The 24,788-nt window shown below is 43.6% G+C and overlaps 2 protein-coding genes across 2 annotated transcripts in view; one reads left to right on the forward strand and one right to left on the reverse strand.

The window, feature by feature from the left end:
* Window positions 1–54: 54 nt before the first annotated feature.
* Window positions 55–10,053, reverse strand: LOC137593465 (fatty acyl-CoA hydrolase precursor, medium chain-like). The gene is made up of 13 exons (XM_068312170.1): window positions 9,954–10,053; window positions 8,203–8,404; window positions 7,962–8,100; window positions 5,550–5,683; window positions 5,309–5,462; window positions 5,071–5,175; window positions 4,881–4,982; window positions 3,079–3,219; window positions 2,903–2,983; window positions 2,191–2,332; window positions 1,817–1,966; window positions 1,597–1,669; window positions 55–701 (listed from the first exon to the last, which is right to left on the reverse strand). The coding sequence occupies exons 1-13, from the start codon at window positions 10,018–10,020 to the stop codon at window positions 500–502; spliced, it is 1,692 nt and encodes a 563-aa protein (XP_068168271.1). The 5' UTR covers window positions 10,021–10,053; the 3' UTR covers window positions 55–499.
* Window positions 10,054–15,217: 5,164 nt separating this feature from the next.
* Window positions 15,218–24,788, forward strand: part of zfpm1 (zinc finger protein, FOG family member 1) — a 93,480-nt gene continuing 83,909 nt past the window's right edge. The window contains exon 1 of the mRNA XM_068313044.1: window positions 15,218–15,769. Coding sequence (XP_068169145.1) covers window positions 15,730–15,769 — 40 coding nt within the window. The 5' untranslated portion in view covers window positions 15,218–15,729. The remainder of the gene's footprint in view (window positions 15,770–24,788) is intronic.

Here is a 24,788-nt window from a genome sequence, read left to right on the forward strand (position 1 = left end):
TAACCTTCTGATTCGTTTATACACATTTATAAAGAGGCCATGGAGGTATCAGAATCAGAATCAGAATATAGTTTATTGCCAGGTACAGTAAAGTTTACCACACAAGGAACTTGACGCGGTGTCGGTGCATTAAAAGGTAGAAGAGAAGCAATAACGAATAATAAGGAATAGGAATAAGGAATAAAAAAAAATATTTACAATTTACATTAAGGTGAGGTTATGGTTGGTGTTTACAGGTGAAAAAAAACAGTAGCTGGTGTGAGAGAAGAGGATGCAGAAGACAGGGTTAGATGGGAGCAATTGATTCGATGTGGCGACCCCTGAAGGGAAAAGCCCAAAGGAAAAGAAGAAGAAGACACAAAAGGCATGTTAAAAATATCTGCTTTCATGGAATAAAACAACCTGGTTACAGAAGTAACATAACTTTATTATGAAACTAAGAAAAAGACACAGCTATATCTCAAACTCGGAACCAACAGAAATAATAACTTTGCAGGGATCACTTTTCAGGGTTAGCTGCTGCTGCTGCCGCTGCTGCTGCTGCTAGCTGTTGCAGCCTTTGAGGGAGAACGACGTTTGCAAAGTGAACCTTGTCGCCCCTCAGGTTCTGTCTCACTGTTGGCGTCAGGCCCAACTCCATGTACTCCTGTTTCTGCTTGTCATACTGAGGCCAGCTGACCAGACCAGGGCCGTTGGGAGAGCTGAGGACACATTCAAACATGTCAGCGTTAGGGCAGGAAACTGGTCTGGTTACCAGAAGCTACCTCAGTGGAAATGTTCAAACTGATACGTGATACAAATTCTAACAAACAATATTTCAAAAATCTATTCCAATTCATTAATCCATCCATCTATCATCCTGGGGAGAGTGGGTGGGGGTGGGGGTGGGGGTGGGGGGGTGGGGGGGCTGGAGCCTTGTGCGAGAGGTGTGGTACACTTGGACTGGTTCGTGTTCATTACATATACAGTAATCAACACACACGGCTTCACCTCATCGTGGATTTTTAGTAGGTAGTCACGTGATACCGTACACGCATTCTATTGGCTGACAGCATCCGGAAGTGCATCCGGAACACAACACACTTCTGTGAGACACAAAAGGGCTTTTAACAGTCTATAACAGTGTGGGAAAAGGAAATACAGATAGAAGGTGGTTTAATATCAGTGTTGGGAGGGTTAATAAACGTTTAAGTTGCTGAAATAATAAAATATTTCGTTGCTATATCGGGGAATTTCGTTATTGCGGGTGGTTCCTTGAATAATGAGTGATTACTGTGGTGATAAACAACCATTCACACTCACACCCCCAGCTATGCATAATTCAGAGTCACCAAATCACCTCTATTACATGCTTTAGTGGGAGATAGATGGAGAAAACATAAATATTTTAAGGGTAGTTTGGACACTGGGAGGCAGCCAATCAAACTAACAACTCTGACAAATCAAAGCTGACATAAACATTAAATCACAACATACAATCGGTTGCTTTTTTTGCAGCAACCTTGATTTTTGATGATAACGATTAAAGCTCCATACAGGTGATTTTTTGTTGTTGTTTTTTTGTTGAGAAAATTGTTTTTCCAAGAGCTTACTCACCCAGAACGGGCAAAACTGGCCCAGTAAGCCATCATTGTCCGACAAAATTGTTCATCATCCTGGGTAATATTGCCTGAAGATGGGACAGGAGGATTTTAACCACAAGTGACAGTTCACACTAACTGAGCTGTGACAAGTGTGTACTAAAATAAGACAGGAGCAGGAGAATCCATCTCATTTATGAAAATGTACCACATGTGTTATATTCCATACTACATACCCAAGATTTTTACATGTCCATTCCAGAAGCATGCACCAAACACAAAACCCACATCATCTGCATGGTCTGCCTTCACAAAGCTGGGTCTGGTGTGTTTGTGCATCTCAGCGCGGTAAACATACTCATAGAGGTAAACCGGAACGCCTGTGTCTAAATACACCGAAAGGAGAAAAGAGGAGAGATGTATGCTTGGACTGAAAAAGAAGTTCAAACATCAGAAAGCCATTAGCTAATGCTCACAAGCGATTGCAGTTTAGAATCTATAAACTGCACCACTTTTGACAGAATGTCGTCCTACAGGTGATTACTTAGTCCTCTGTTTGCTTCCTCTCATTCACACTGCTCTTCCCTCTCTGTGCCTCACCCCCGCTGACCTGAGTGGTATCCTGCCACGCTAAGAATGGGCAGTGTCATCAGCAGATCTCCCATAATGTCAGTGAAGGCATCCCTGATCTCCTCAGGGGTTTTAGCATCTTTCAGGTATTCGTCCACGATGAGGTTGTTGACTGATGAGGCCTGGAAGAGGAATGAAAGCCTCACCATCAGATTTCTCCTGAGCTCATGGATAAGGAGGTTCAGTAGGACTGTGGTGGAGCTGGAACACACGGCTGAGTCGTTCACTATTCTGTTCACAATCACATTTGTTGTGCTTGGTAGGCAAAGGATGTGTCCGGTACCAAGCAAACAGTTAGCATTTATTAGATGGTAGCAACATCTATTTCCATCTACACCCACAGCACGGATATTAAGATGGATGAAAGGGTTCAGAGGTCAGCTTGAGTGACTAGTTTAGCTTCTATTTGTGTTAAAGTGTAATTATGTAAACAAAATACAAGTAAACAGGAAGTGGATGCTTTTTGAAGTCATGATTCTTTGTAGTATTTGTGTCCTTAACACTAGTTTACTTCACCTTCATATGTTGTATTCAAGACAATTTCCCTCTCTGAGTGGGAATGACAATTTAGACTTATGTTCACACATAAACAACATAAAAAGAACAAGTCTTCCACTTCAGTTAAAGTTATTCAGCTACTACTATTATCATCAACGAACAGGAGCTGCTAATCCTGGGATTCTGGCGCTCACCCCGTTGGGATTGAACATGTTCACCACTCGGAGTACAGATTCTCTGTTCATCCCATGCTCCCATCCTGGAGGGACAAAGCTCTGTGAACAACACGAGACAACGCCAAATTCAAATCATGATTCTGACACAGAAAATAGGATTTTGATGGAAGATGGTAAAGTGAACACGTTGCCACCTGAGGGAGGATCCATCCAAACTCATGGTTGGTCATTCCCACAATCAGCGGCACCTTAAGGACTTCTTTCCTCTTGAGAAGCTCTTCAGCAGTGTCAGGAAGAAACAAGCCATCCACCACACTTCCCAGGTAAATCCTCATCTGAACACAAGACAGGAATTGAAGGGAAAGGGAAGGGAAACCAAACTTTAAGAGCTGATTTCTTTCATAGACCGCCATCTTGTGGTTACAGTTATGCATCTTCTTTCTTCTTTTCCTTTCGGCTTTTCCCTTCAGGGGTCGCCACAGCGAATCAATTTCCCCCATCTAGCCCTGTCCTTTGAATCCTCTTCTCTCACACCAACTACCTTCATGTCTTCCCTCATTACATCCATAAACCTCCTCTTTGGTCTTCCTCTAGGCCTCCTGCCTGGCAGTTCAAAACTCAGCATCCTTCTACCAATATATTCACTATCTCTCCTCTGGACATGTCCAAACCATCTCAGTCTGACCTTTCTGACTTTATCTCCAAAACCTCTAACATGTGCTGTCCCTCTGATGTACTCATTCCTGATCCTATCCATCCTGGTCACTCCCAGAGAGAACCTCAGCATCTTCATCTCTGCTACCTCCAGCTCTTTCTCCTGTCTTTTCCTCAGTGACACTGTCTCTAGACCAAACAACATCGCTGGTCTCACCACAGTTTTGTACACCTTTCCTTTCATTTTAGCTGAAACTCTTCTATCACACATCACACCTGACACTTTCCTCCACCCGTTCCATCCTGCCTGGACACGCTTCTTCACCTCTTTTCCACACTCTCCATTGCTCTGGACTGTTGACCCTAAGTACTTCAAATCCTCCACCTTCTTGATCTCTTCTCCCTGTAGCCTCACTTTTCCACTTGGGTCCCTCTCATTCACACACATGTACTCTGTCTTACTGCGGCTAACCTTCATTCCTCTCCTTTCCAGGACAAACCTCCACCTCTCTAGCTTCTCCTCCACCTGTTCCCTGCTCTCACTGCAGATCACAATGTCATCTGCAAACATCATAGTCCATGGTGATTCCTGTCTAACCTCGTCTGTCAGCCTGTCCATCACCATAGCAACAAGAAGGGGCTCAGAGCTGATCCCTGATGCAGTCCCACCTCCACCTTGGACTCCTCTGTCACACCTACACACACCTCACCACTGTCTTACAGTCCTCATACATGTCCTGCACCGCTCTAACATACTTCTCTGCCACTCCAGACTTCCTCATACAATACCACAGTTCCTCTCTGGACACCCTGTCATCAGCTTTCTCCAGATCTACAAAAACACAATGCAGCTCCCTCTGGCCTTCTCTGTACTTCTCTATCAACATCCTCAGAGCAAATATTGCATCTGTAGTACTCTTTTTTGGCATGAAACCATACTGCTGCTCACAAATGCTCACTTCTGCATAATCTGCATAATATATCACTTCTGCATAATCCTTTGAATCCTGGACAAAATTACACTTCCTTTTCTATTAAATTGTTTTGCTGTGTGATGAATTGCATAATCTTGGAATATTTGAAGTTTTTTATTGAGCGAAATGACTCTTGATTTGTTGTTTGGATTAGGCTTAGGGTTTGGGGTTAGGGTTAGTATAATTTGCAAATCACCAATTTGCAAATGATGATTTTGGTCTAGGTGTTCCTCCAGTTGTAAAAGTAAATGTTGTCTTGTTATTGACACAGTTTATCTTTTCCCCTCTAAAGAAGTAGGATCATGCAAGAAATGTCAGACAGTTCATCATATTAAACATTGCTTGTGCACCTTCGAAAGACCACATACCCTTTTAGTCACATCAACCAGCTCATCTTGAGTCTTCGTTCTCATGCACTGGATCAGCTCCTCGGTGCTGCTGTGGTCACACCCAGAGGAGTTGGCAACAATCTAGACATGAGGTAGACATGAAACCTTTGATATATTGATTCTTGGCTGATAGCTGTTGGTTATAGTTCATTCATAATATGTCTACTACCTTGGCATGACCCAATGGATGACTTGTAGTGTAGGACCCAACTGTTGATACTCCACTTTGAAAAATTGCTCTGTGAAATAATCCTTTTGATAGTGGAGACAGAGTCTGTTCATGAAGAACAGTGCATGAAATCATTACGGACAAAAGGAGAAAACATTTTGGGCAAAGAAGCATTAAGAATGGTTCGTTCCTCCTATAAACACTTTACTTTCCAGGGAATATTCGCTTTATTTTTTACCAGTGTGGACGCGCTGATTCCCCCTGCAGATTCTCCAGCGACTGTGACAGATTGTGGATTGCCCCCAAAAGCCTCAATATTTTCCTGCACCCATCTCAGAGAAGCCAGCTGATCCAAGAAGCCCCAGTTGCCACGTGCGTGTTCATCTCCAGTGCTTTAGAACAGTAAGAACAAACATTTAGTGTGGAAAATAAATGACTTTTTTATTTGAAATGTGAAACACAAATGTGAGATTTCCTACCTCAGGAATCCCAGAATACCAAGGCGATACTGAATAATAACCATCACCATGTTTTCGTAAGCAGCTAATGGAGCGCCGTCATACTGAGAGGCTGCACCCATGACCAGACCTCCACCGTGGATCCACACCATCACCTGACACACAACACAAAACAGCTGATCTGCTACAACAATATATGGTGTCATCTAGGTCTCCAGTTTGAAAAGATAGTAGACTTTTTAAAGGGCAAAGCTTTATACTAAAGTTAAAAGTTGTAGCACAAACCCCTTCTGAGATATCTGTGTGCTGTTATGAGACCAAGAAGATCTGAACAACTACACACAACCCATGTCACACACAATCATAAGAACTTTGCTGAAACCACAGAAACTAACATCTCTGTTGAATACTGTGTGTGTGTGTGTGTGTATGTATCTATACATATACATATATATGTGTATCTGTGTGTGTGTGCGTGTGTATATATACACACGCAAAAATATACACACACACATACCATGAACTTGCAGGCATGCAAATATAGAGAGGACGATGGAAGAGTGACAGGCAGCTACATCTTGTTGCGCCCTTGCTCAAGGGCTTCTCAGCAGTGCTCAGTAGGTGAACTGGCACCTCTGCAACTCCAGTTTGTAGTCCATCAATTTTTGGTCCATATGAAATGTTAGTGTGTGTGTGTGTGTGTGTGTGTGTGTGTGTGTGTGTGTGTGTGTGTGTGTGTGTGTGTGTGTGTGTGTGTGTGTGTGTGTGTGTGTGTGTGTGTGTGTGTGTGTGTGTGTGTGTGTGTGTGTGTGTGTGTGTGTGTGTGTGTGTATGTACAGGCCCCTGAAGCAACCAAGCACACACAAGGGGTCTGTAAGCATGCAGTAAATACAAGTGGGAGGCAGAGTGACGGGCATCTCCATCTTTGGTGTGCCCCGGAAGATCAGCTTGTGGGGGGGGACGCCGTCTTGCTCAAGGGTGCCTTGGCAGTGCCCGGAAGGTGAGCTGACATCTCCCACTATCAGCTCACACTCCGAGGTGGCTGGGCGGGAGCGGAAATCGAACTGCCAATCTTGTGATCATTGGATGACCCGCTCTACCGACTGAGCCACTACTGCCCCAAATGGGTCTTGAACCGGCCACCCTCTGGTCCCCAGCCCAGGACCCATTGGAGGTACTGCTGACAACTTTCCCATAATTTAGTCCAGTCAATGTACACACACATTCAAGCTCACACACCCTCCCCAGACAAGGTGTGTGCTTTAGGCAGCAGTGGCTCAGTGGTAGAGGGGCGGTATAGCAGGTCATCCAATGTTCCAAGATCGGCGGTCGATTGCGGCCCCTTGTGTGTGTTACAGGCCTGTACACGCTATATAGATGCATGTAAAACTACTAACCTGTGTGTGGAGTGGAGTCTTAATTTCCCCTTGGGGATTAATACAGTTAATTAAATTTTCTAAAAAATAAATAAAAAATTTTTCAACTTAGAGGTTAAAGTCAGCCGGTAGCTCAGTCGGTAGAGTGGCTCGTCCAATGATTTAAGATCGAAGGTGTGATTCCCGCTCCCGACCATTCACTCTTGAAGTGTGAGCTGGCAGTGGGAGGTGCCAGCACACCTCCTGAGCACTGCCGAGGTGCCATTGAGCAAGGCACTGTCCCCTCCACAAGCTGCTCGTTCGGGGAGCTCCAAAGATGGGGCTGCCTGTCGTTCGGCTCCTGATATTTACTGCATGCCTACAGGCCCCTTGTGTGTGTGCTTGGTTGTTTCAGGGGCCTGTACAAAAAACAAATATATGCATTTTAACTAACACACTAATCACAAGTTGAAACATAACAATTTTCCTACGGGGATCCTTAAAGTGTACTTCTTCTTCTCCTAAAGGGATAATTTCTTCTTTAAAAGTGTGTAAATAAAGTCTTTTGTGTCCTTGGGCTTCAGCAGACTTGGGTTATGCTTCAAGGCATCATCTTAAAAGAGTAGTCTGTTTCAGGGTTTTAAATTTAAATCAAATCTACATCTTCTTCAGTCGTTTAGGAGAATGTTGCAATGCTGTATAACCGTAACTCTAACTCTAACTCTAACTCTAACAGTAACCCTAACCCTAACCCTAACCCAACCCTAACCCTAACCCTAACCCTAACTCTAACTCCAGAATTGTATAGTATTCTTGGCAAACTCTAATACCTAATTATCTAATCTTACCTTAAACGTATTCTAAAGACAGACTCAAAATACATTCTGAACCTGGTTGTTTGTTGAAAAGTTAATGGGCAGCCAAAGCATTGACGTTACAAAACAATCTGCTCTGTGCTTGGCCTGAAAGAAAAGGAGGACTTCATAGTTCATAAATGGGCAACCTAGGCCAACAGAACCGCAATGTTAGAAGGCTGCATCCACACTCGTTTGGTATGTGACATTGATCTTCAACCCACTGGTAGATTGTCTCCTTTCGTTGCATCAACTGGAGTGTAGACGTTCAGATACAGACAGTCTTCTGAAAGCTCTTGAGCGGTGTATTGCACTGACATGGTCTTAGAAACATTAACCAGCATTTCTTTACTCTGGATACACCTGTGTGTAGAAGAGACAAAGAGAGGTGTGTCATTCACAGAGCAGACCTCAGATCGATCTCATTCTGTGTCCTTTGTTGAGTCAGAGGTCACCCAGGCTTACAGGGGAGGATGATGAGTACCGTCTCTCACCCCCTCCCATGGCTCTGCATTCTTGGGAGCAGCGAATCGAAGGGGCCCCACAGGGGGTAGAGCAAAGGGGATTCCCAGGTATTGCTTCACCCTCCTGTCTGTGCCTTTCACCGTCACATATCCCCCTCTGATCAGGCCGTTTTTCAGAGAGACCACAAGGTCAGTGCTCCCTGCTAAAAACACAAGAGGCTGCTTAGAGCGTTAGAGGCCATATCAGTGCTGCTGCCCTGCTTCACGGCTTAGAGACTTATGTAATACATAACAATGACATTGATGTTCAGCATATTACAAATCACATGTACTGTTCAAGAGCACATAATCACTGCTGGTAAGGCATTTCAGATAGAGGGCCTGTGGGCACATTCCTGCAGGCACCATGGTCACCATACCAGGAATTTAACCTCCCTGGTTGAGATCAGCATCAGCTCTGTTTTGATGTACCAGCACAATAATATTAAAAGCTACACAAAGTTTAGGGCTAAAAGTAGAATAAAAATCATAAGCAAGAAAGAAAATCCCTCTACACTTGCATGTCTTTGGTCTGTTTGTTGTGGACTGCCTTCGATCTATCCTCCAAAACACTGGTTTGGTTTCTGTGCTTCCAGTTGTCCCTTTGCTTTTAGTTTCCTTCTACTTGACTCTCTACCATCACTCTGGTGGATGATGTTAGTTTCAGGTCAGGGGACAGTTGAGAGAGGTGGGTGCGAAGGTGGGGTGGAGTAACTGTCCTACACAACCAAATACAGAATCATTTTCCTCTGACACGAGGACAGGGCTAACACTATTAAAAATGTTCAGCTAATACCATCGAGTCAGTGAAAAAAAATATCTTCAACAACTTTTCAAGGTAGTTCATCAACTACAATACATCTGATGAAATTGGAGCCTAACTTTGAGTTTGATCTTTGTGAAGGGCTCAGCCCTGGCAGCTGACTTGGCTTCAGGGCAAAAAAAGACGCACACCTTAGGTTTTAGATTTATTTCCCTGGTTTGACCAGGTTGTTGTCTGAGCCAGCTTTGCATTCATAACAGATATGAAGGTTTGTGCTGTCTTTGGTAACTTTTTTAAAAATGCAGCCATAATTGATGAGAATCTCTCTCTTTTCATCAAAGATATACTCTGAACTAAGTAAGAGGGTCAAGCAGAAGAACCATTGTAATTCTGTAATGACAGACCTGTAGAACATGATGTCACATGAGAGTATGTGTGAAATTGGTTCGACCTGCAGTTATGAGAGTTCCTGTAAACATTGAACACAAGGTAAGGATTTTTTCATATTTATTTTTTGCAATGTGCTGATTTGATTTTGACGATAATGAAAAACAGTTGAAAATGTACACGAATACCTGTAACATTATGGACGACACTAATGGGTAGCGGGCAAACAGAGACACATGCGTTCAGGCACATTTAAATGTTTTCTGTACCATCTTGCAGAAATGTAAATCTTTTCCTTATTTCTCAAACCTTTCCAAAATTCTTCTGAACACAGCTCTAATGGACTCTTTTTGGTAGCTCCTTAGATGTTGATAACCTGAACAGGGTTCCTAAGAGTCAAACGTCCCCATGTTCGTGCTTCATTTATTTTTGCTTGATTGGTCCTGACAGTCTGCAGGCTACTAAGATAAGACCAATCATACAGTAGACCCATAACCCTGTTATCAGCAGGGACTGGTACATCACAGTATCCCAAAATAAGGTAAAATAAAGCACTTCCTTACCAGGGTTTGCCCGTGCTATCGCTCCCAGCACAGGAAGGAGATAGACGGTGAACAGCGCTGCTCTCATCCTGACCAGGGGAGAAGAGAGGGAAATAGAGAAATGTGGTATCCCCTCAGAGAAATAAGCTTCTTTCCCCTTCCTGGTCCTCAAGTACCACCCCCTAACACACACACACACACACACACACACACACACACACGCACACACACACACACACACACAATATTGCACACACAAGCATGAGTTGTAGAACTTTCATTGATTTAAACTCCAATGTACCACGAGGAGGAGAACTCTGGACGCTGACTCAATTGTTACAAAATCCTGCTCTTTGGCCGCTACAGCTCAAAGCTGCAAACTCACACACACACACACACACACACACACACACACACACACACACACACACACACACACACACACACACACACGCAATGCTAAACAGGCAACGTCCGACCATTTTTATTTGAGTAGCATTAGATATAGGATATAATTGCTAAACCTTCACCCATGTTCTAAAAATCTTCAACACAAATCCAGAAATTCAATCTCCATTGACAAAATCCCAGACTTTTCTTTCACAATCAAACTATCACCTCAAAAACCAGTTGTCCTACAAAAATGAAAAGCACATCACCCCATAGTCAAAGTCACTGGATTCAGTCTCCACATCTTGTCTTAGTGTGGGTCCTGCCAGAGGACGAGGAACCCTCTGGTGTGGAGAACCCAGTCTTGACACCATCACGGCCCTACTCCATTCCCTGGTGTGGGGCTGTCGGTTATAGACCTTCCACTGATATGCACAGCAAAACTCCCCTGTTGAATTGGAGGCCTGGTGGTACGGTAGAGAGACAACCTTGATTAAGGGGCTGATGGTGTCGCTCACGTACCAGGAGCTCCTGATGGAAGCTGTTTGTCCCGAACTAAAACGAATGCGGGAAGCTGCCTTCTGATCCGGCTGCGCACAGGCCAGCCATGATGTTCTGTAGGCCACCTAGGAATATCAGGACATCTTCAGTGAGGTCTGGCCCCAGGTTCGCATGATGCTTGAAATGGATTGGAAAAATACGTTTAGGCCACTAAGAAATTGGTTCAGAAAAAAAGGTTCGCTTTACTGAAACAAAAATATGGTTGTTGGAGGTATTTTTATTTCTTGTTTGCCTTCCTGTCTGACACTGTTCTACCTCACAAGCCTGTGAGGTATAAAAAAATTCCTGCAAAAGGTTTGAGGGCCAAAGTAGAAATTTTTTTTCCTGACCTCACCACGTTTCTGGTTAGCGTCAGTTTTTATTTAAAGAATCCAAAAGGAAGTGACCAATCAGTTTTTGCAGTCCAAGAGGTTTTTAGATTAAAGAAACTAATGACAAAAGTAAAAAAGATAATTGTGGAGAACGAAATTCAGTTGTTTTTTGAATTTTGTCTGCTAGTTTTTTTTAGTTTGAATGTTAAAAAATGATAAATGTTAAAATGTTAGATGTTTTCTTTGTTCAGCACAAACTACTGTTGAAAATCCTACCATTGTTTGCTTTTGAGATGTGAATTCCTCTTTAAGTGAGTCTCTTTTCGATTTTGTGTCAACGTGATTATCTTGTAATTTGGCTTTTATGAATAAACGTTACGAATTCAACCTTTAAAGACACCGTTCGTGTTTGTACTTCAGTGTGTCAACAGTGACACTGTTGTTTCCTCAAACTTATTGCCAATGTTATGGATGACTGAATTAATTCTAAGACTTTGACATATTTTGAGGAAACATATCTGCGCATTTAATTTCCATTCCAGAGGGCATGTTTGGTGACGCAGATTTTAAAATCAATGGAGAGAAAAGGTCAGGTCAAACAAATACAATGAGCACTGTTGAACTAAGGAAGGCCCAGATGTAAGTCTTCAACCTGCTGCAGCTCATCCTTCTGCTAACTCACCTCCAAGCGACACGGTTATAAAAAGATGGCAAACTAAAACATGTATGTGGCTAAAAATCAGAGAACTTCCATCCAATCAGCACGTCGACTGTCGTCCTGCTCCACTGCTCCTGCTGCTTTGACCATCATCCACTGTTCATAGGGGAGCTCTTCATTTGAAGTGATTATAGTTCAATCATACATTCATTCATCTTTTTATCAGCTTCTTCTGCTTTTGCGGGTCACGAGGGTTGCTGGAGTGTATCCTAGCCCGTTTACATGAGAGAGGCAGAGGACACTCTGGGCATGACCCTGGTGTACCGCTGAGCCACACAACAAACAACCACTCACCCACACACTCACACGTAAATTGGAACGATCGATTTATCAGAGCTCCATGTTCTTGGAGGTGGGAGGAAGCTGGAGAACCCGGAGGGAACGTACGCAGACATGGGGAGAACAAACAAACTTCTGATCACCTGGAGCTGGCGTCCATCTCCGCAGACTACTCTTCTGTCTTATCACCCAGAATGAAGGAATATTTAACTTCATGATCTGGTGGTCAGGGCCCCCAGTGCTACCAGCAGTCTCCTCCCTATACCGTCCCCCCCAGGGTCACCAGGCCTTCACTCTCCAGACCAAAAATAAGAGACTGGCATTTGTCAGCCCAAGAGTATGTTAGTCACTGTGAAACGTCCATGCAGACTCAGTCCACTCCTCTCTCACCTCTGATCATTACCAGAGGACTGACTACAGCCTTCCTCTCTCTCATCACACCACTGACCTGAAGGTCTTGCTTTCTACAGTAGGTGGGGGTTCCCTCACAGACTGATCCATAAAGCTAGAAGCTCAGTTTGTGAAACTGTCCTGTATCACTGACTCAGTGACTGTCTGCTGCCAACACCCTTGTTCCTTGTGTATTTATTTTAGCCTCCACACCTCCTGTCTGAAGCTTTTAAAGAAGATTCGACCTCTGATTTCCTTCTGGTAGCTTTGCCTCATCCTTGGATTCCCAGTCTGGGCTTGGCAGGTGAGTCTCTGATTACGTAGGTTTGCCCTTGGCTGGTGTTTTTACCGAGGATTCTTTCTTTATTTTTTATTTCTTAAATTATTTGGGGACCATTTTGAGATAGTTGAGACCCTTTGCAGGGTACTAAACCTAAGTTTGGAGAGCGCTGAGTTTTACCAGGATAAGGGTACTTCCACTTTAAAGGGCACCGTGGCACTGATAGCAGCAGAGTGCTGTGCTTTGACTGATGATAGCCACCCATCACCTCCAGAACATGAAGAATGTCTGATGTCTAACCAGATATTATTAACGGCAGGAACTCTCCAACACTGCAGCTGTATAAACCCAAACACTTGATGGAACCGATTTTATTCTATTGTCTCTGCTCCAGTCAACCAGACATTTGTGTGACGTACCATCAGTTATACCATTTACTACCTGCAATGCTTTCCTGCATGACACTTTCTTTTTCCAAATAAAAAACATTACAGTTATTTCTCACCTTAATCCAAACTGTTTCCACACTGGAGTGTACATCACGTCACATGTGTAAGTTCTCAAAATGAATGCCTCTTGAATACACGTAGCTCTCAGATCACTTAGAAGAGCCAAAGCTGCTTTTATTCATCAAAAAACAGACAACAGTTCCGATTCAGTAGCATCTTCATCTGCTATGAAAATGGTTATATGTTCGCTTTGACGCTAAGGATACGACTTCTACAGCTTGTGATGAACTTTCAGATGCGGTTAGGTCATTACCACACACTGCTACCTTAGCCTGAACAGGAACTCCACGTTGGGGATAACCACTCCCATATCAGGGGAGAGGACATGTCAATTAATCAAATATGGCTCAGGTTACGTCAATCACTCTGTCAATCTCTCCCGTTGTTACGTCAAGATGGGAGCTGTGACAAAAGGGATTGTTTTTGATGCTGTCCACCCAAAGATTTCGAAAGATTCCAAATATCTATTAATGCAGGAAGCTTTTTTTTCCAGATTCTAGGAGTTGGTAGGGTTAGGGAGGACCCCTATGTATATGTGGAGACCTGAAAAAGTGTGTTTTTCATAATGGGACCCTTTTGACAGACATGCTGGACACTGGTATCTGCTGAAGTTCTTGATTCTACCACTAGGTGGCAGCAGCGAATTTAGTTGTTGATGAGGCCAAGTACTGTACAACTATTGTCCAGTGTCTTATGTGGAATACAAAGTGTTGTTGGTTCAAATCCATGGCATAGACTAATGAGTGGGGATCATCTACATTAAGATGGATGGATGGATGGATGGATGGATGGATGGATGGATGGATGGATGGATGGATGGATGGATGGATAGATAGATAGATAGATAGATAGATAGATAGATAGATAGATAGATAGATAGATAGATAGATAGACAGACAGACAGACAGACAGACAGACAGACAGACAGACAGACAGACAGACAGACAGACAGACAGACAGACAGACAGACAGACAGACAGACAGATAGATAGATAGATAGATAGATAGATAGATAGATAAGCAAATGTGAGGGAAATTATAATATGAATAAGATAAAAACCTACAACTTTTAAAAGAACTCCCAATTCCATCAGTATCAGAATTTTGGTGATAAATGCTTCCTAAATTGTTGCTGTAATTATTCACGCAAGCCATACGAGATCAAAAAGTCTCATGCCATGGAACTGAGTCAAACACCTGGACACTCAACCCTTCCCTGCACCGGCTGTTTCAGAACTAAGTTGCTATCACCAACTGAAAACAGATTTTTGAACAGAAGCTATCTACATGGATCCATTCAGGTGTGATGCTACACTCCATGTATATACTGTATATATTTAACACTGTTAGTGTAATATCAATGCACCTTTAAAATGCTGTAACTTTAATCTAAGCCATGTACAGAAATCCAGTCTGTCATCAGCCCAGTGAGGAAATCCTGGTGAATTTCATATCATCAAAGTAAAAAATAACCTGAACCAGACAGTGTGATATTTCGAAAATAATTCAATTATATAATTCATTTGAATAAATTTATGAGTAGAAAACCATACAGAACATTAATGAATGAATAAATTCAAAGGTAAACGTTTGCTATTTAAATTATCTGTAAATGGAAAAGTCAAGATTAAATCGATTGCTTAATGTGTTATTAATTTTTCCTACAGATGAATTTAAATATAACATTCATTTCATTTTCTGATACTTATTGTTGACATACAAAAAAGGCACGCTCTACATGGGGGTAGATGTGAACCAATAGGAAACGAGTGCGGCGCCTGACGTCAGACGTAAGGGGCGTTCCCCAGACGCGCTTTCTCCTCAGTTGTAAGCGGAGTTGAGTGTAGCGCTCCGGCTCCATTGAAAGTGGATCCAGGTTCAGAGACAGTGTGAACAGACGAAGGGGGCGGACGCGGAGAGGAAACTTGACAGAAAACAGTCGCTGACACTCCGCTGACCTCCACAGGAGTCTCGGTATTGATCGGAAGCAGGAGGCCGTCTGTGAACGGACGCGACACTGTTCGCTGCCGGACGCGCTAGCGGCGGGTACGGCGTCGCGCCCCGCCGAAGGAATAACGTGAAAGGAGGGAAAGGTGAGGCGGAGGCGCGTTGAGGAAGAAGAGGAGGGCCGTGGAGAAACAAGCGGACACATCCACAGGTAGCCCTCGGCTAGCTGTCGTGGCAGAAGATATCAAAGTGCAGGCGGGTCATGCGGTTTTCTCCGGTCGCTTATCGGAGCGCCGCGTCGCAGCAGTAGACGGAGAGGAAAGAGAAGAAGCAGAAACCAGAAGAAACGCACCGCTCCTCCGCCGCTCGTCAGTCCGTCCCAGCGGGCTCCTGGTCCCCGGGAAGAACAACCATGTCCCGGAGAAAGCAGAGCAAACCCCGGCAGATAAAGCGTAAGAATTCAATAAGTTTGTGACTTAGTGTCGTCTTATTTTTTTATAGTTGTGCGCAGGAGTCGTGCGTAAAGCAAGGCGCGCTCCTCCGGTTTAGCGCATCTGTTGAACTGTCCCTCCGCTGTAAAGTTAACAAGTAGTATAAAACCCAGCTGGAACAGCTGACTGTCTTCTCACTGGTTTGTGGTTTCTCAAACATGTCACTGACAAACACTCCAAACAGGACACAAGTGATATTTTGGCCCGGCTGCAGTCTTTTCTCAGAATAACCGATGCGGACCGAGCTCACACTTTTTGTTCGACCGTTTTCAAAGCCTCTCTTTGGCACCCTCTCTATCTAGACTGCACAGGAGTATAAAAGTTTTCATTTATTACCCCAGTAGAGAAATGCTTTGTCCACTGGCAGCTAAACTGTAGCCGTGGCTTCCTGTTTAATTCTGTTGTGGAAACGTCAGTGTTCTCAGAAAAAGCCGATGTGAACAGAGATAAGGCAGCGATCCGATGTGAGCCCAGATAAAGATTAAAATTGGATCTTTTTTATTTGTTTTCTGTCTGAGGCAGCGCCGAGGCCGCCGTTGCATTTTCCCTCTGGCTTTTCACTTCTCTTTTCCAGAGATGGGGCGTCAGATAGCGCCTGACTGATCGCTCCTGCTGATAGCTGCTTACAATTGGATCTTTTTTTCATCTATCCTTTTAACTCAATAATGCATCAGGGGTCCGTTTGAAGGGCCCCTTCTAGGGCCGGCGGTTGGCTGGTCTCCGTACTTGACGAGTTCTTCCTGTTTATAAGACGTGTGAGGTTTATCGCTGGTGTCTGATGTTTAAAGTTGATAAAAACATCATATTAATGATGTGGTCGTTAACCCCTCCGTGGGTTTTGTGAGCATGACCACAGTCTAGATTTAATGCCATTATATTACAGATGAACGATTGAGAAAAGACGAAGAGAAATAAAAGCCCTGGCCTCAGTGTGTTTCAGCTTGTTTGGTCGGTTATCACATTTAGCAAACAATATCTAGTCATCAGTGATTGTGTCACTGTGTTCCCAGAAGCAGCTGTTTGAAGTCCACGCTGTGTTCTACCACTCTGAATAATTTTAATTGATAGAACATTTATGTTCATAGTAGTCTGATCAGTGACAAACTGATCAGCACACAAACTAGAGTTCTGATCAGGTACATAGCTACACACAAGAGGAACGCCATAAAAAGTTGATTTTCTATTTTTTTGAAAGTTTTGTTTCAGAATTGACAGCATCATTTATATATATATATGTGTGTGTGTGTGTGTGTGTGTGTGTGTGTGTGTGTGTGTGTGTAGGATAGGGCCGTACTCGTACTGCATGACTCCAGCAGTGTCTGTAACTGAACCAGCTCTCAGCTGGCCTGAGTTGTGTGTCTGTTGTTCCAGAGTTACAACACGAGGGACATCCTGGGACATCCTGACAAAACCCGTGTGACTGGCAAACCGTCTGTTTGAAATGTCTGAGTAGTCACTACACAGAGGTCTGTGAACCTGATGGTCGCCTCCTGACTGCACGAACACACACGATGGTTCACACTCACTCTGCTTCAATGTGGAAACATCTCTTCACAACAACACTTGTGCACAACTGTTGCTTTATCTACACTCCCCTCCGTTTGACTAGTTGTTGATGTGTTGGTTGTGGTTGGTTAGGAACTCCCTTCTTCTGTTTGATTACAGTATTTTCCACGCAATAAGGCCCACCTAAAAACCTTTAATTTTCTCAAAAACCGACAGTGCGCCTTACAATCCAGTGCGCCTTATATATGAACAAAGTTTTAAGATAGGCCATTCATTAGAGATGAGTTCTCAGATGAGTTCTCAGCTGTAACCTCAACCCCCATCTGGTCAGCAGCCCAGACAGAATACACAGCTACCTGCTATTTCAGGTGTCAACCACAATTGCGAGTCAGTTGTAGTATGCCAGGCATCTTTGGCTAGCAGTGACTTGGCTCTTGAATTTGAGAACAAGCTGCAGAGTCGTGAATGTAATCCCTTTACAACCATAACCACTACAGTAGTTTCTATTCTATGCACCTTATAATGCTGTGCGCCCTATTCTAGTGAAAACAGTTTTAAAATAGGCCATCCATTGAAGGTGCGCCTTATAATCAGACGTGCCTTATAATCCGGTGTGTTTTATAATCCAGTGCGCTTTATATATGAAAAAGTTTTAAAATATGCCATTCATTGAAGTTGCGCCTTATAATCCAGTGCGTCTTTTATTGTACAAAATACTGTAGATGTTGTTTGAATACAATTCCAATGTGTTTAAAATACTGTATATCAATAATAATATTTCTACATGCGTGAATACTGTATTATGCTATATATTATAAATAGCACATATGTTTACTTTTTTTTATCTTAGCATCAAAAATTCCTCTCTTTAATGAGTCTCATTAAACAGATGGACTTATCAGTAACTAGTTGTCTTTCTTTTGCTTCTCAGGGACTGTCTCAGACTAAATGATCCAGGTTATCACCTCCCTTCAATGTCAAACAGATTAGCCAGCAAGTAGCGTAGCAGCTGTTTTGTGTGAATAAACCTCAGCATTAGCATAAGCAACTGAAGTGCTACGTCACGTCGTGATCATCTGGACCCTTTGTGCTGTTTGTTGTACTGAACGAGACAACGGGTGAACAACGCTGCTCACACACGGACCTGGCAAAACACACAATGTACAACACTGAAGCGTTAACATCTGGTGAGATGTGTAGCACTGATTTATATTTACAGTCATGGACTAACAGGGCAAAATGGGCTTTCCTGTTTCACGATGGTCGATCTCATCTTCTAGTTTGATGACGAGAGCTCCCAAACATCGTCCTGTTTCTGTAATTGTCTTCTTTGAATTAGCTGCTAGCTTCTGCTAGCTATTTTCAAGTCTTTTGGTTTGGTCTACATCCTCACAATCCTGCCTTTTCATCGTGTATTTCCTCAAGCCCCTTTCAAGCTGGCCTTGTGACCACTTCACTGTTTCAAACGGGACCAGTCGGAGGCATCACAGAGTGCTGTGACAATGTATGTTGATGTTTAATCCAAAACACAACATTGAGCAGAGTAGCTGACGTATGTCTATATTGCTCCCGGTTGGTGGTCATCTTCTGTACATGTTATTCCAATAATGGACTTCCTGTTGCTTCTGCATAGTTATATCCCCAGGGTAGGTCACACACCTGGACATATTTCTACAATGTTACACCTGCTCTGCAACGGCGGGGCACTTCATTCTGACAGGCGCCTGATTCTGCACTGTGACTACCTCCTGAGGCATCAGAGGAACAGCTGACCCCCCATTACAACCCCCATTCATTGCATTCATACAGAATCCCAACTGGAATAAAAGTGCACTAGTCCTGTCACTAATACCTCAGTGAATCAAGGATAGATGATACATGCTACATTTTTCTGTTGAAAACAATTGATTTAATTTATTGTGTTTGCTTGAGGTAACAGACTGCTTTGAAAGTCATTTCAGGGTCACTGGCTGTCATCGATTACATTTTTCTGTGGGGAGGGCTGGGCGATCGCCTGGTGGAGCTCGTCACTGACTATCCGGCTTCTAATCTAATTCTAATAGCGTCATGATGGCAGTTATGGAACAGAGGATGGAGAGTCATAGGAAGATGGAGAAGTTGCAGCTATTTACGATGCTACAAAGTTTGTGTATATCAGAGCGAGCATGTTGTCGCTTTGAGCGAAACATCTTGGGATTGGTCAGGAACAGAAAGAAAACACCGATAAATGTCCAGAGCGTCAGAGAAAGACAGCAGAGGGAGATTAATTGCTACAAAATGCTGGCAGTCAATGAGTTAACAACAAAATTTTTTGAATTTGTTATTTCTTTGGATAAAACTACAGTAGTCCCTCGCTTGTTCGTGCTTCAAGATGCCCGGCTTCACTATATCGTGGATTTTTAGTAGGTAGTCATGTGATACCATACGCCCATGAACTTAAAAGTACTTTAAACAATCTATAAGAGTGTGGGAAAAGGTAATAGATAGAAGGTGGTTGAGTCAGTATGGGTGGGTTCATAAACATTTAAATTAGCGTGAATAAATAATGAAATAAATAGTTTATCGCTATATTGCGATGTTTTGTTTTTCACGGGTGGTCCTGGAATGTATTAACCACGAATAACGAGGGATCACTGTTTTTTACTGTAGCTCTGAATTACCTGGAGTTTAGTACAAATTATTTATATTAGCTATCTAATATGGATGAACAATCAATGGTTTGTGATGCTCTTTGCAGATGACAACCATGTGTTTGTTTTTAACTTGGATCTTTCGTATTGTTGCTGCCTGTCTGTTCGTCATAGCTTACTTCTGATATCAGTGAAATCGCTGACACCATCACGTATGATCGAGCTTTACCTTGCTGTGCTTCTCTAGTGTGCTGCTGTAAATTGCCTAGAAAGTCTGTCACTTCCTGTTTAGTCATGTTTCCATGGAGACGGCTATCAGTAGTGAACTCCCAGCAGACACCCCCAGTAAAGTCTGGAGATGTATTCCAGAAACCTGAGGTCATTAGACCCCAACTTGACTCGGTGTGTATGAGAGAGTGTGTGTGTGTACATGTGTGTGTCTCAGGGGTGTCATGGCTGTCTTTATCAGTGCTTCTGGTCCACTATGCTTCCCTGTGCACCAGGCCCCGGCTGCGGTTGAGGCCAGACAGACTCTCAGTCCCATGACTCTCTTGTGATTTGGCAGACATTTTGATAGGAAAGAGTGAGGAGTGATAAAGACTTTGTTCTGCTGGGGCATGGGGGGTGGGAGGGCTAAGGTGGGGGCTGCTGCTACTGCTAACAATACCACTAGCATCGCTAGTATTACTGCGAAGGCACTGTCCACCCTTCTGCCAGTTAGCACAATTCTTGCTTTTGCTGATATGAATAATTCCGGCAGGTCACAGCGTTGTTAAACATCTGTACGTTGAGCTAACCAAGTGTCGGTGGAGCCGATCACTTGTTGATATTGGTCATTGGTCCTTTGATCTTCTTTGCTGTGCATTTGGAGACACAATCTGATTTGCTGTTAATCAGCTGTTAATGCAAACTGAGCTGCTCTCCCTGCACCGCTGTTGTTCCATACATGTTGATTGTTTTGGAGATCACAGCTAAAGCGATGCTATCTTCTCTTTGGCATAAAGGAACTGTTGAGATCTGTTGAGAGAGGAAGATGAGATGTTGTGGATCAGAACCACCTTCATCTTAGTGTTGTTCATGATCCGGTTGTGAGGGCTGGCTCTTTGCTCACCAGAACCAGGTCCATGTTAGTCCTAGGCTGTTTCCACAGTGATCCTTGATGATGGCATGAAGACTACAGGTGCTCCATGTGATTTAGATCAACCTGAACTCCGTAATGTTGTTACAAGTGTGATAAAGGCTGGGTTTTGCCCCATTCAGGAGCAGAAACCAGGTCTGTGGAGGTCCGATCAGAAGATCATGACTTCTGCTCCTCCCTTTGGTAGTTTTAGATGTTGTTTTTGAAACACTCCTATATAACAGCAAGTATCTTTTCACATCAAGCTCACATATTGCATCAGGCCTTTTATCAAATCTACGGTGATGTATGGAAGTGTGGCTCTGCAGGCAGGTGGGTAGAAAGATTTTGCCCTGATATTCTGACCTGAAATAACTTTTGTGGAAACAATTGATAACACACACACACACACACACACACACACACACACACACATGGAGAAAGAGAGAGACAGCGGAACATTAAGACATAGTGTTTTTTTCCAATTTTTCCCCAAAAGCAGTGGTTACTCTGGTTCTTTGTGGACGCCCATAGTTGAGGAGGAGAAACGAGTGTTTGTGTAGCAGATAGATATTTGTCTGTGTCTCTTTGTGCGTCATCCTCCCCAACGGATGGTGATCTCTCAGCCTGATAAGGCCTCTCTCCTTGATAGAGAGATAGGAGGCAGGCAGGCAGTCAGGCGGCCCGCTGAGGCTGGATCCCTGGGCTTATATTTTGGCGGTTGAGATCGGAGACGCGATAAAACTCTGCAGCGATTGCCGATGCTGATAGCGGAGAAAGCAAAAGAGAGAGGGAGAGGGAAAGAGATGGGAGGTTGGGCAGATGGAAAGAGAGATTGAGGACGGAGGGCACGTTGTAATTACATCTGGCTGTTGCGTGGCTTTTTTCCCAGCGTTGTTGCGTTGTTGTCGGTGGTTTTGTTTGCCATTGACTGAGGCTGGATCTTTAGATAATTAAAAGAAGAGAAAAGCGGAGGCAGAGCAGGGGGACAAGTGCGGCGATAAGAGGGAGGAGAAGAGAAGTGGAGGTAGATAGTGGAAAGAGAGTGAAAAAAGTGTGTGGAAGACGTAGCTGCTAGATGAATGTGTTGCGGTGTGTTTTTAATGTGCAGCCCCAGCCAGCTCTGCCGCTCTCCCTCCCCTCTCTGAAAGATGTTTGGGGCTGATAAGGAGGCCTGCTGATGGTAGATAGATAACACCCTGCAGATCCACATTGTTGATTATGTGTGTGTGGGTGTGTGTGTGTGTGCTTGGTTCCTATGACATTAGTGCTAGAGCTCAGAGGTCAGCATGAATAATTCGCTGCCTCCCACAGCTTAAAGCAAACCAGGACGCCTGCAGAGGCCAGACAAGGAAATCGCTGCTCTGACCTTCCCGTCCTCCTTTCCTGCTGCTACTTCCCTCTCGTTCTTTCATTTACTGGTGGAGGACTTTCTTTGAAGCACCTAGAGGAGGTGTTTTTAGCCTTTATTTAATGTGACTTGAGAAGGGTTCCAGCTAAACGTCGCTAGTGCGTGTGAAAGGAATGCATTACTCTTGTTCTTTTATCAGCTGTCTTGACAAAGCTCGGGTCACATGATTGTTATATGGACGCACAATTGAGAGATTAATTCATTCTTTGTAAGCCTAAGTGAAATAAAACACAAGCACGTCTAAATTCCAGGCACATGCACAAACATACACCCGAAGCAGTAATGCAGCGCCTTGGTGGGTTTCTCTTGTGTGTGTGCGTGTGTGTGTGTGTGTGTGTGTGTGTGTGTGTGTGTGTGTGTGTGTGTGTGTGTGTGTGTGTGTGTGTGAGTGAGTGTTTTCTCCCTCTTTGTTCTGCTTTTAGCTTGATGTGAACTTTCGATAAGCCGCGGGGCCCGATCTCCGGTGCAGATAGAGATCGCCAAGTGTGATTAGAGTTGTTATCAGGCTGCAGCAGGCAGGAGCTGAGGCTCCACAGCAATAACAGCAGGCCTGAGCAGGAGCAGCCAGGGTCCAGACCCTGGCAATCAGTTCCAGCCCTAATGGGATTAATGTTGTTGTATAATTAGATGATAGGTGTGAATGCATTTCTTTTCTCCTTCAATCTTTTCCCACTCATTCAACCCGCCCGCCGCCCTTCCTCCCTCCCTCGTCTCTCTCTCTCCCCCTTACAAGCATTGTCATTGATTAATTTAATTAAAATTAATACCACGTATTACTCATTCTAGATTCCGTGTAAGATAAGCCAGACATGTTGGGAAATTTTTTGGTGTTCGTTGATGATTATCTCCAGGCGGGTTTCTTTTTTCCCCCTCTCTTTAAATATTCTGTTCTGTTGGAAGCGTAAAACTTGAACGTACACTTGGTGGGAGGGACATGCTATTGTTAAAGGTGTTAGTGCCATTTCATTGAGATGTGTGTTTGGAGTGTGACTGTGTGTGTGTGTGTGTGTGTGTGTGTGTGTGTGTGTGTGTGTGTGTGTGTGTGTGTGTGTGTGTGTGTGTGTGTGTGTGTGTGTGCGCGCAGTCGGATACACCAAAGAGGGAAGTTGGCGGGGTTGCAGAGGAAGTGCCGTTTGTGTTCAGTGTGTGGATGAGTTATTACCCTTTCTTACTGTTTACCCAGGGGGGGCGGCCTGATGGAGAATTATAGTTCCCCGACTCAGCGCCGTTGTAAATGGTTTCACCCTTGACCTCGCCACTGAGGACTCTGTATGAGAGTGGGGCGAGAACATCACCCCAACCGACAGTAGCATAATCTGTGTCCAAACAGTTTGCTCTAGCAGTAATTAGCGCTCTGCCAACTCTTCCCAGGGAGCTTTGTGAGGCTTAACTCATGGCGGACGGGCTCGCTATTAGAAAGGATGGATGTTTAAACAGAGACCAAAGAGTCCCGCTCACGTCCTCGTGCTGCTGTCAGGACCGAGAACGACACGCCAAGCTCAGGTTTGTCTGTCAGTGAGGTTGGAAAGGTGTGACAGGTAAAGTTACAGTAAGATGGAGACAATCACGCAAGTTAAACCACACTTTATCGACCTGCAGGCAGTCTAATAATAATGATATGCTGGAAACCAGTCAGAAATGTCACGCCATTCCCATCAAAATAAAGTAGTACCTTGAGATACAAGTTTAATCCGTTGTATGGCTGAACTCGTAAGTCAAACATGTCCGCATTTAAAATAACTAAAATAATTTAAATCCATTCCAGCCTTGTAAAAAAGCCTCGAATGGCATAAATTATGAAAATGTAACAACATGTAAACAATGTTAGAATATGAAATGAAATGGAACACACAAGTTATGTCTTTAATCCATGAAAAAGAACGATATCCGGTCTCAACTGATGTCGTATCCATCCGCCAACTAGCGGTGTCCCGAAGCATAACTCGTACAGGTAAACCTCGGTTTCTGACCACAATTCAGGAAGGCTGTTCGAATAGCGATTTGTTCGAATTCCAAATACATTTTTCCCATTACAAATAATGTAAATGGTCTAAATCCGTTCCAAGACGCTAGAAAACTACCTTTTGTCAACATCAAATTGTATAGTAATGAAACATATCAAAGAAATGTAAAAGAAAGAAGCAAACACGAGAAAGAAAGAAAAACAACAACGTAATCAGGTTAGCCTAAGGTACGAGTTACCGTCGTGTTTCGGACAGAAGTTTATGGTACCGTAACTCGTACCGTAGGCAATGGAACGCAGATTAAGTGAAACATTATTGAATACAGTAAACTAAAATAAAAAGCACATTACAA

The sequence above is a fragment of the Antennarius striatus genome, chromosome 4, assembly GCF_040054535.1.
Source record: "Antennarius striatus isolate MH-2024 chromosome 4, ASM4005453v1, whole genome shotgun sequence".
NCBI lineage: Eukaryota > Metazoa > Chordata > Actinopteri > Lophiiformes > Antennariidae > Antennarius > Antennarius striatus.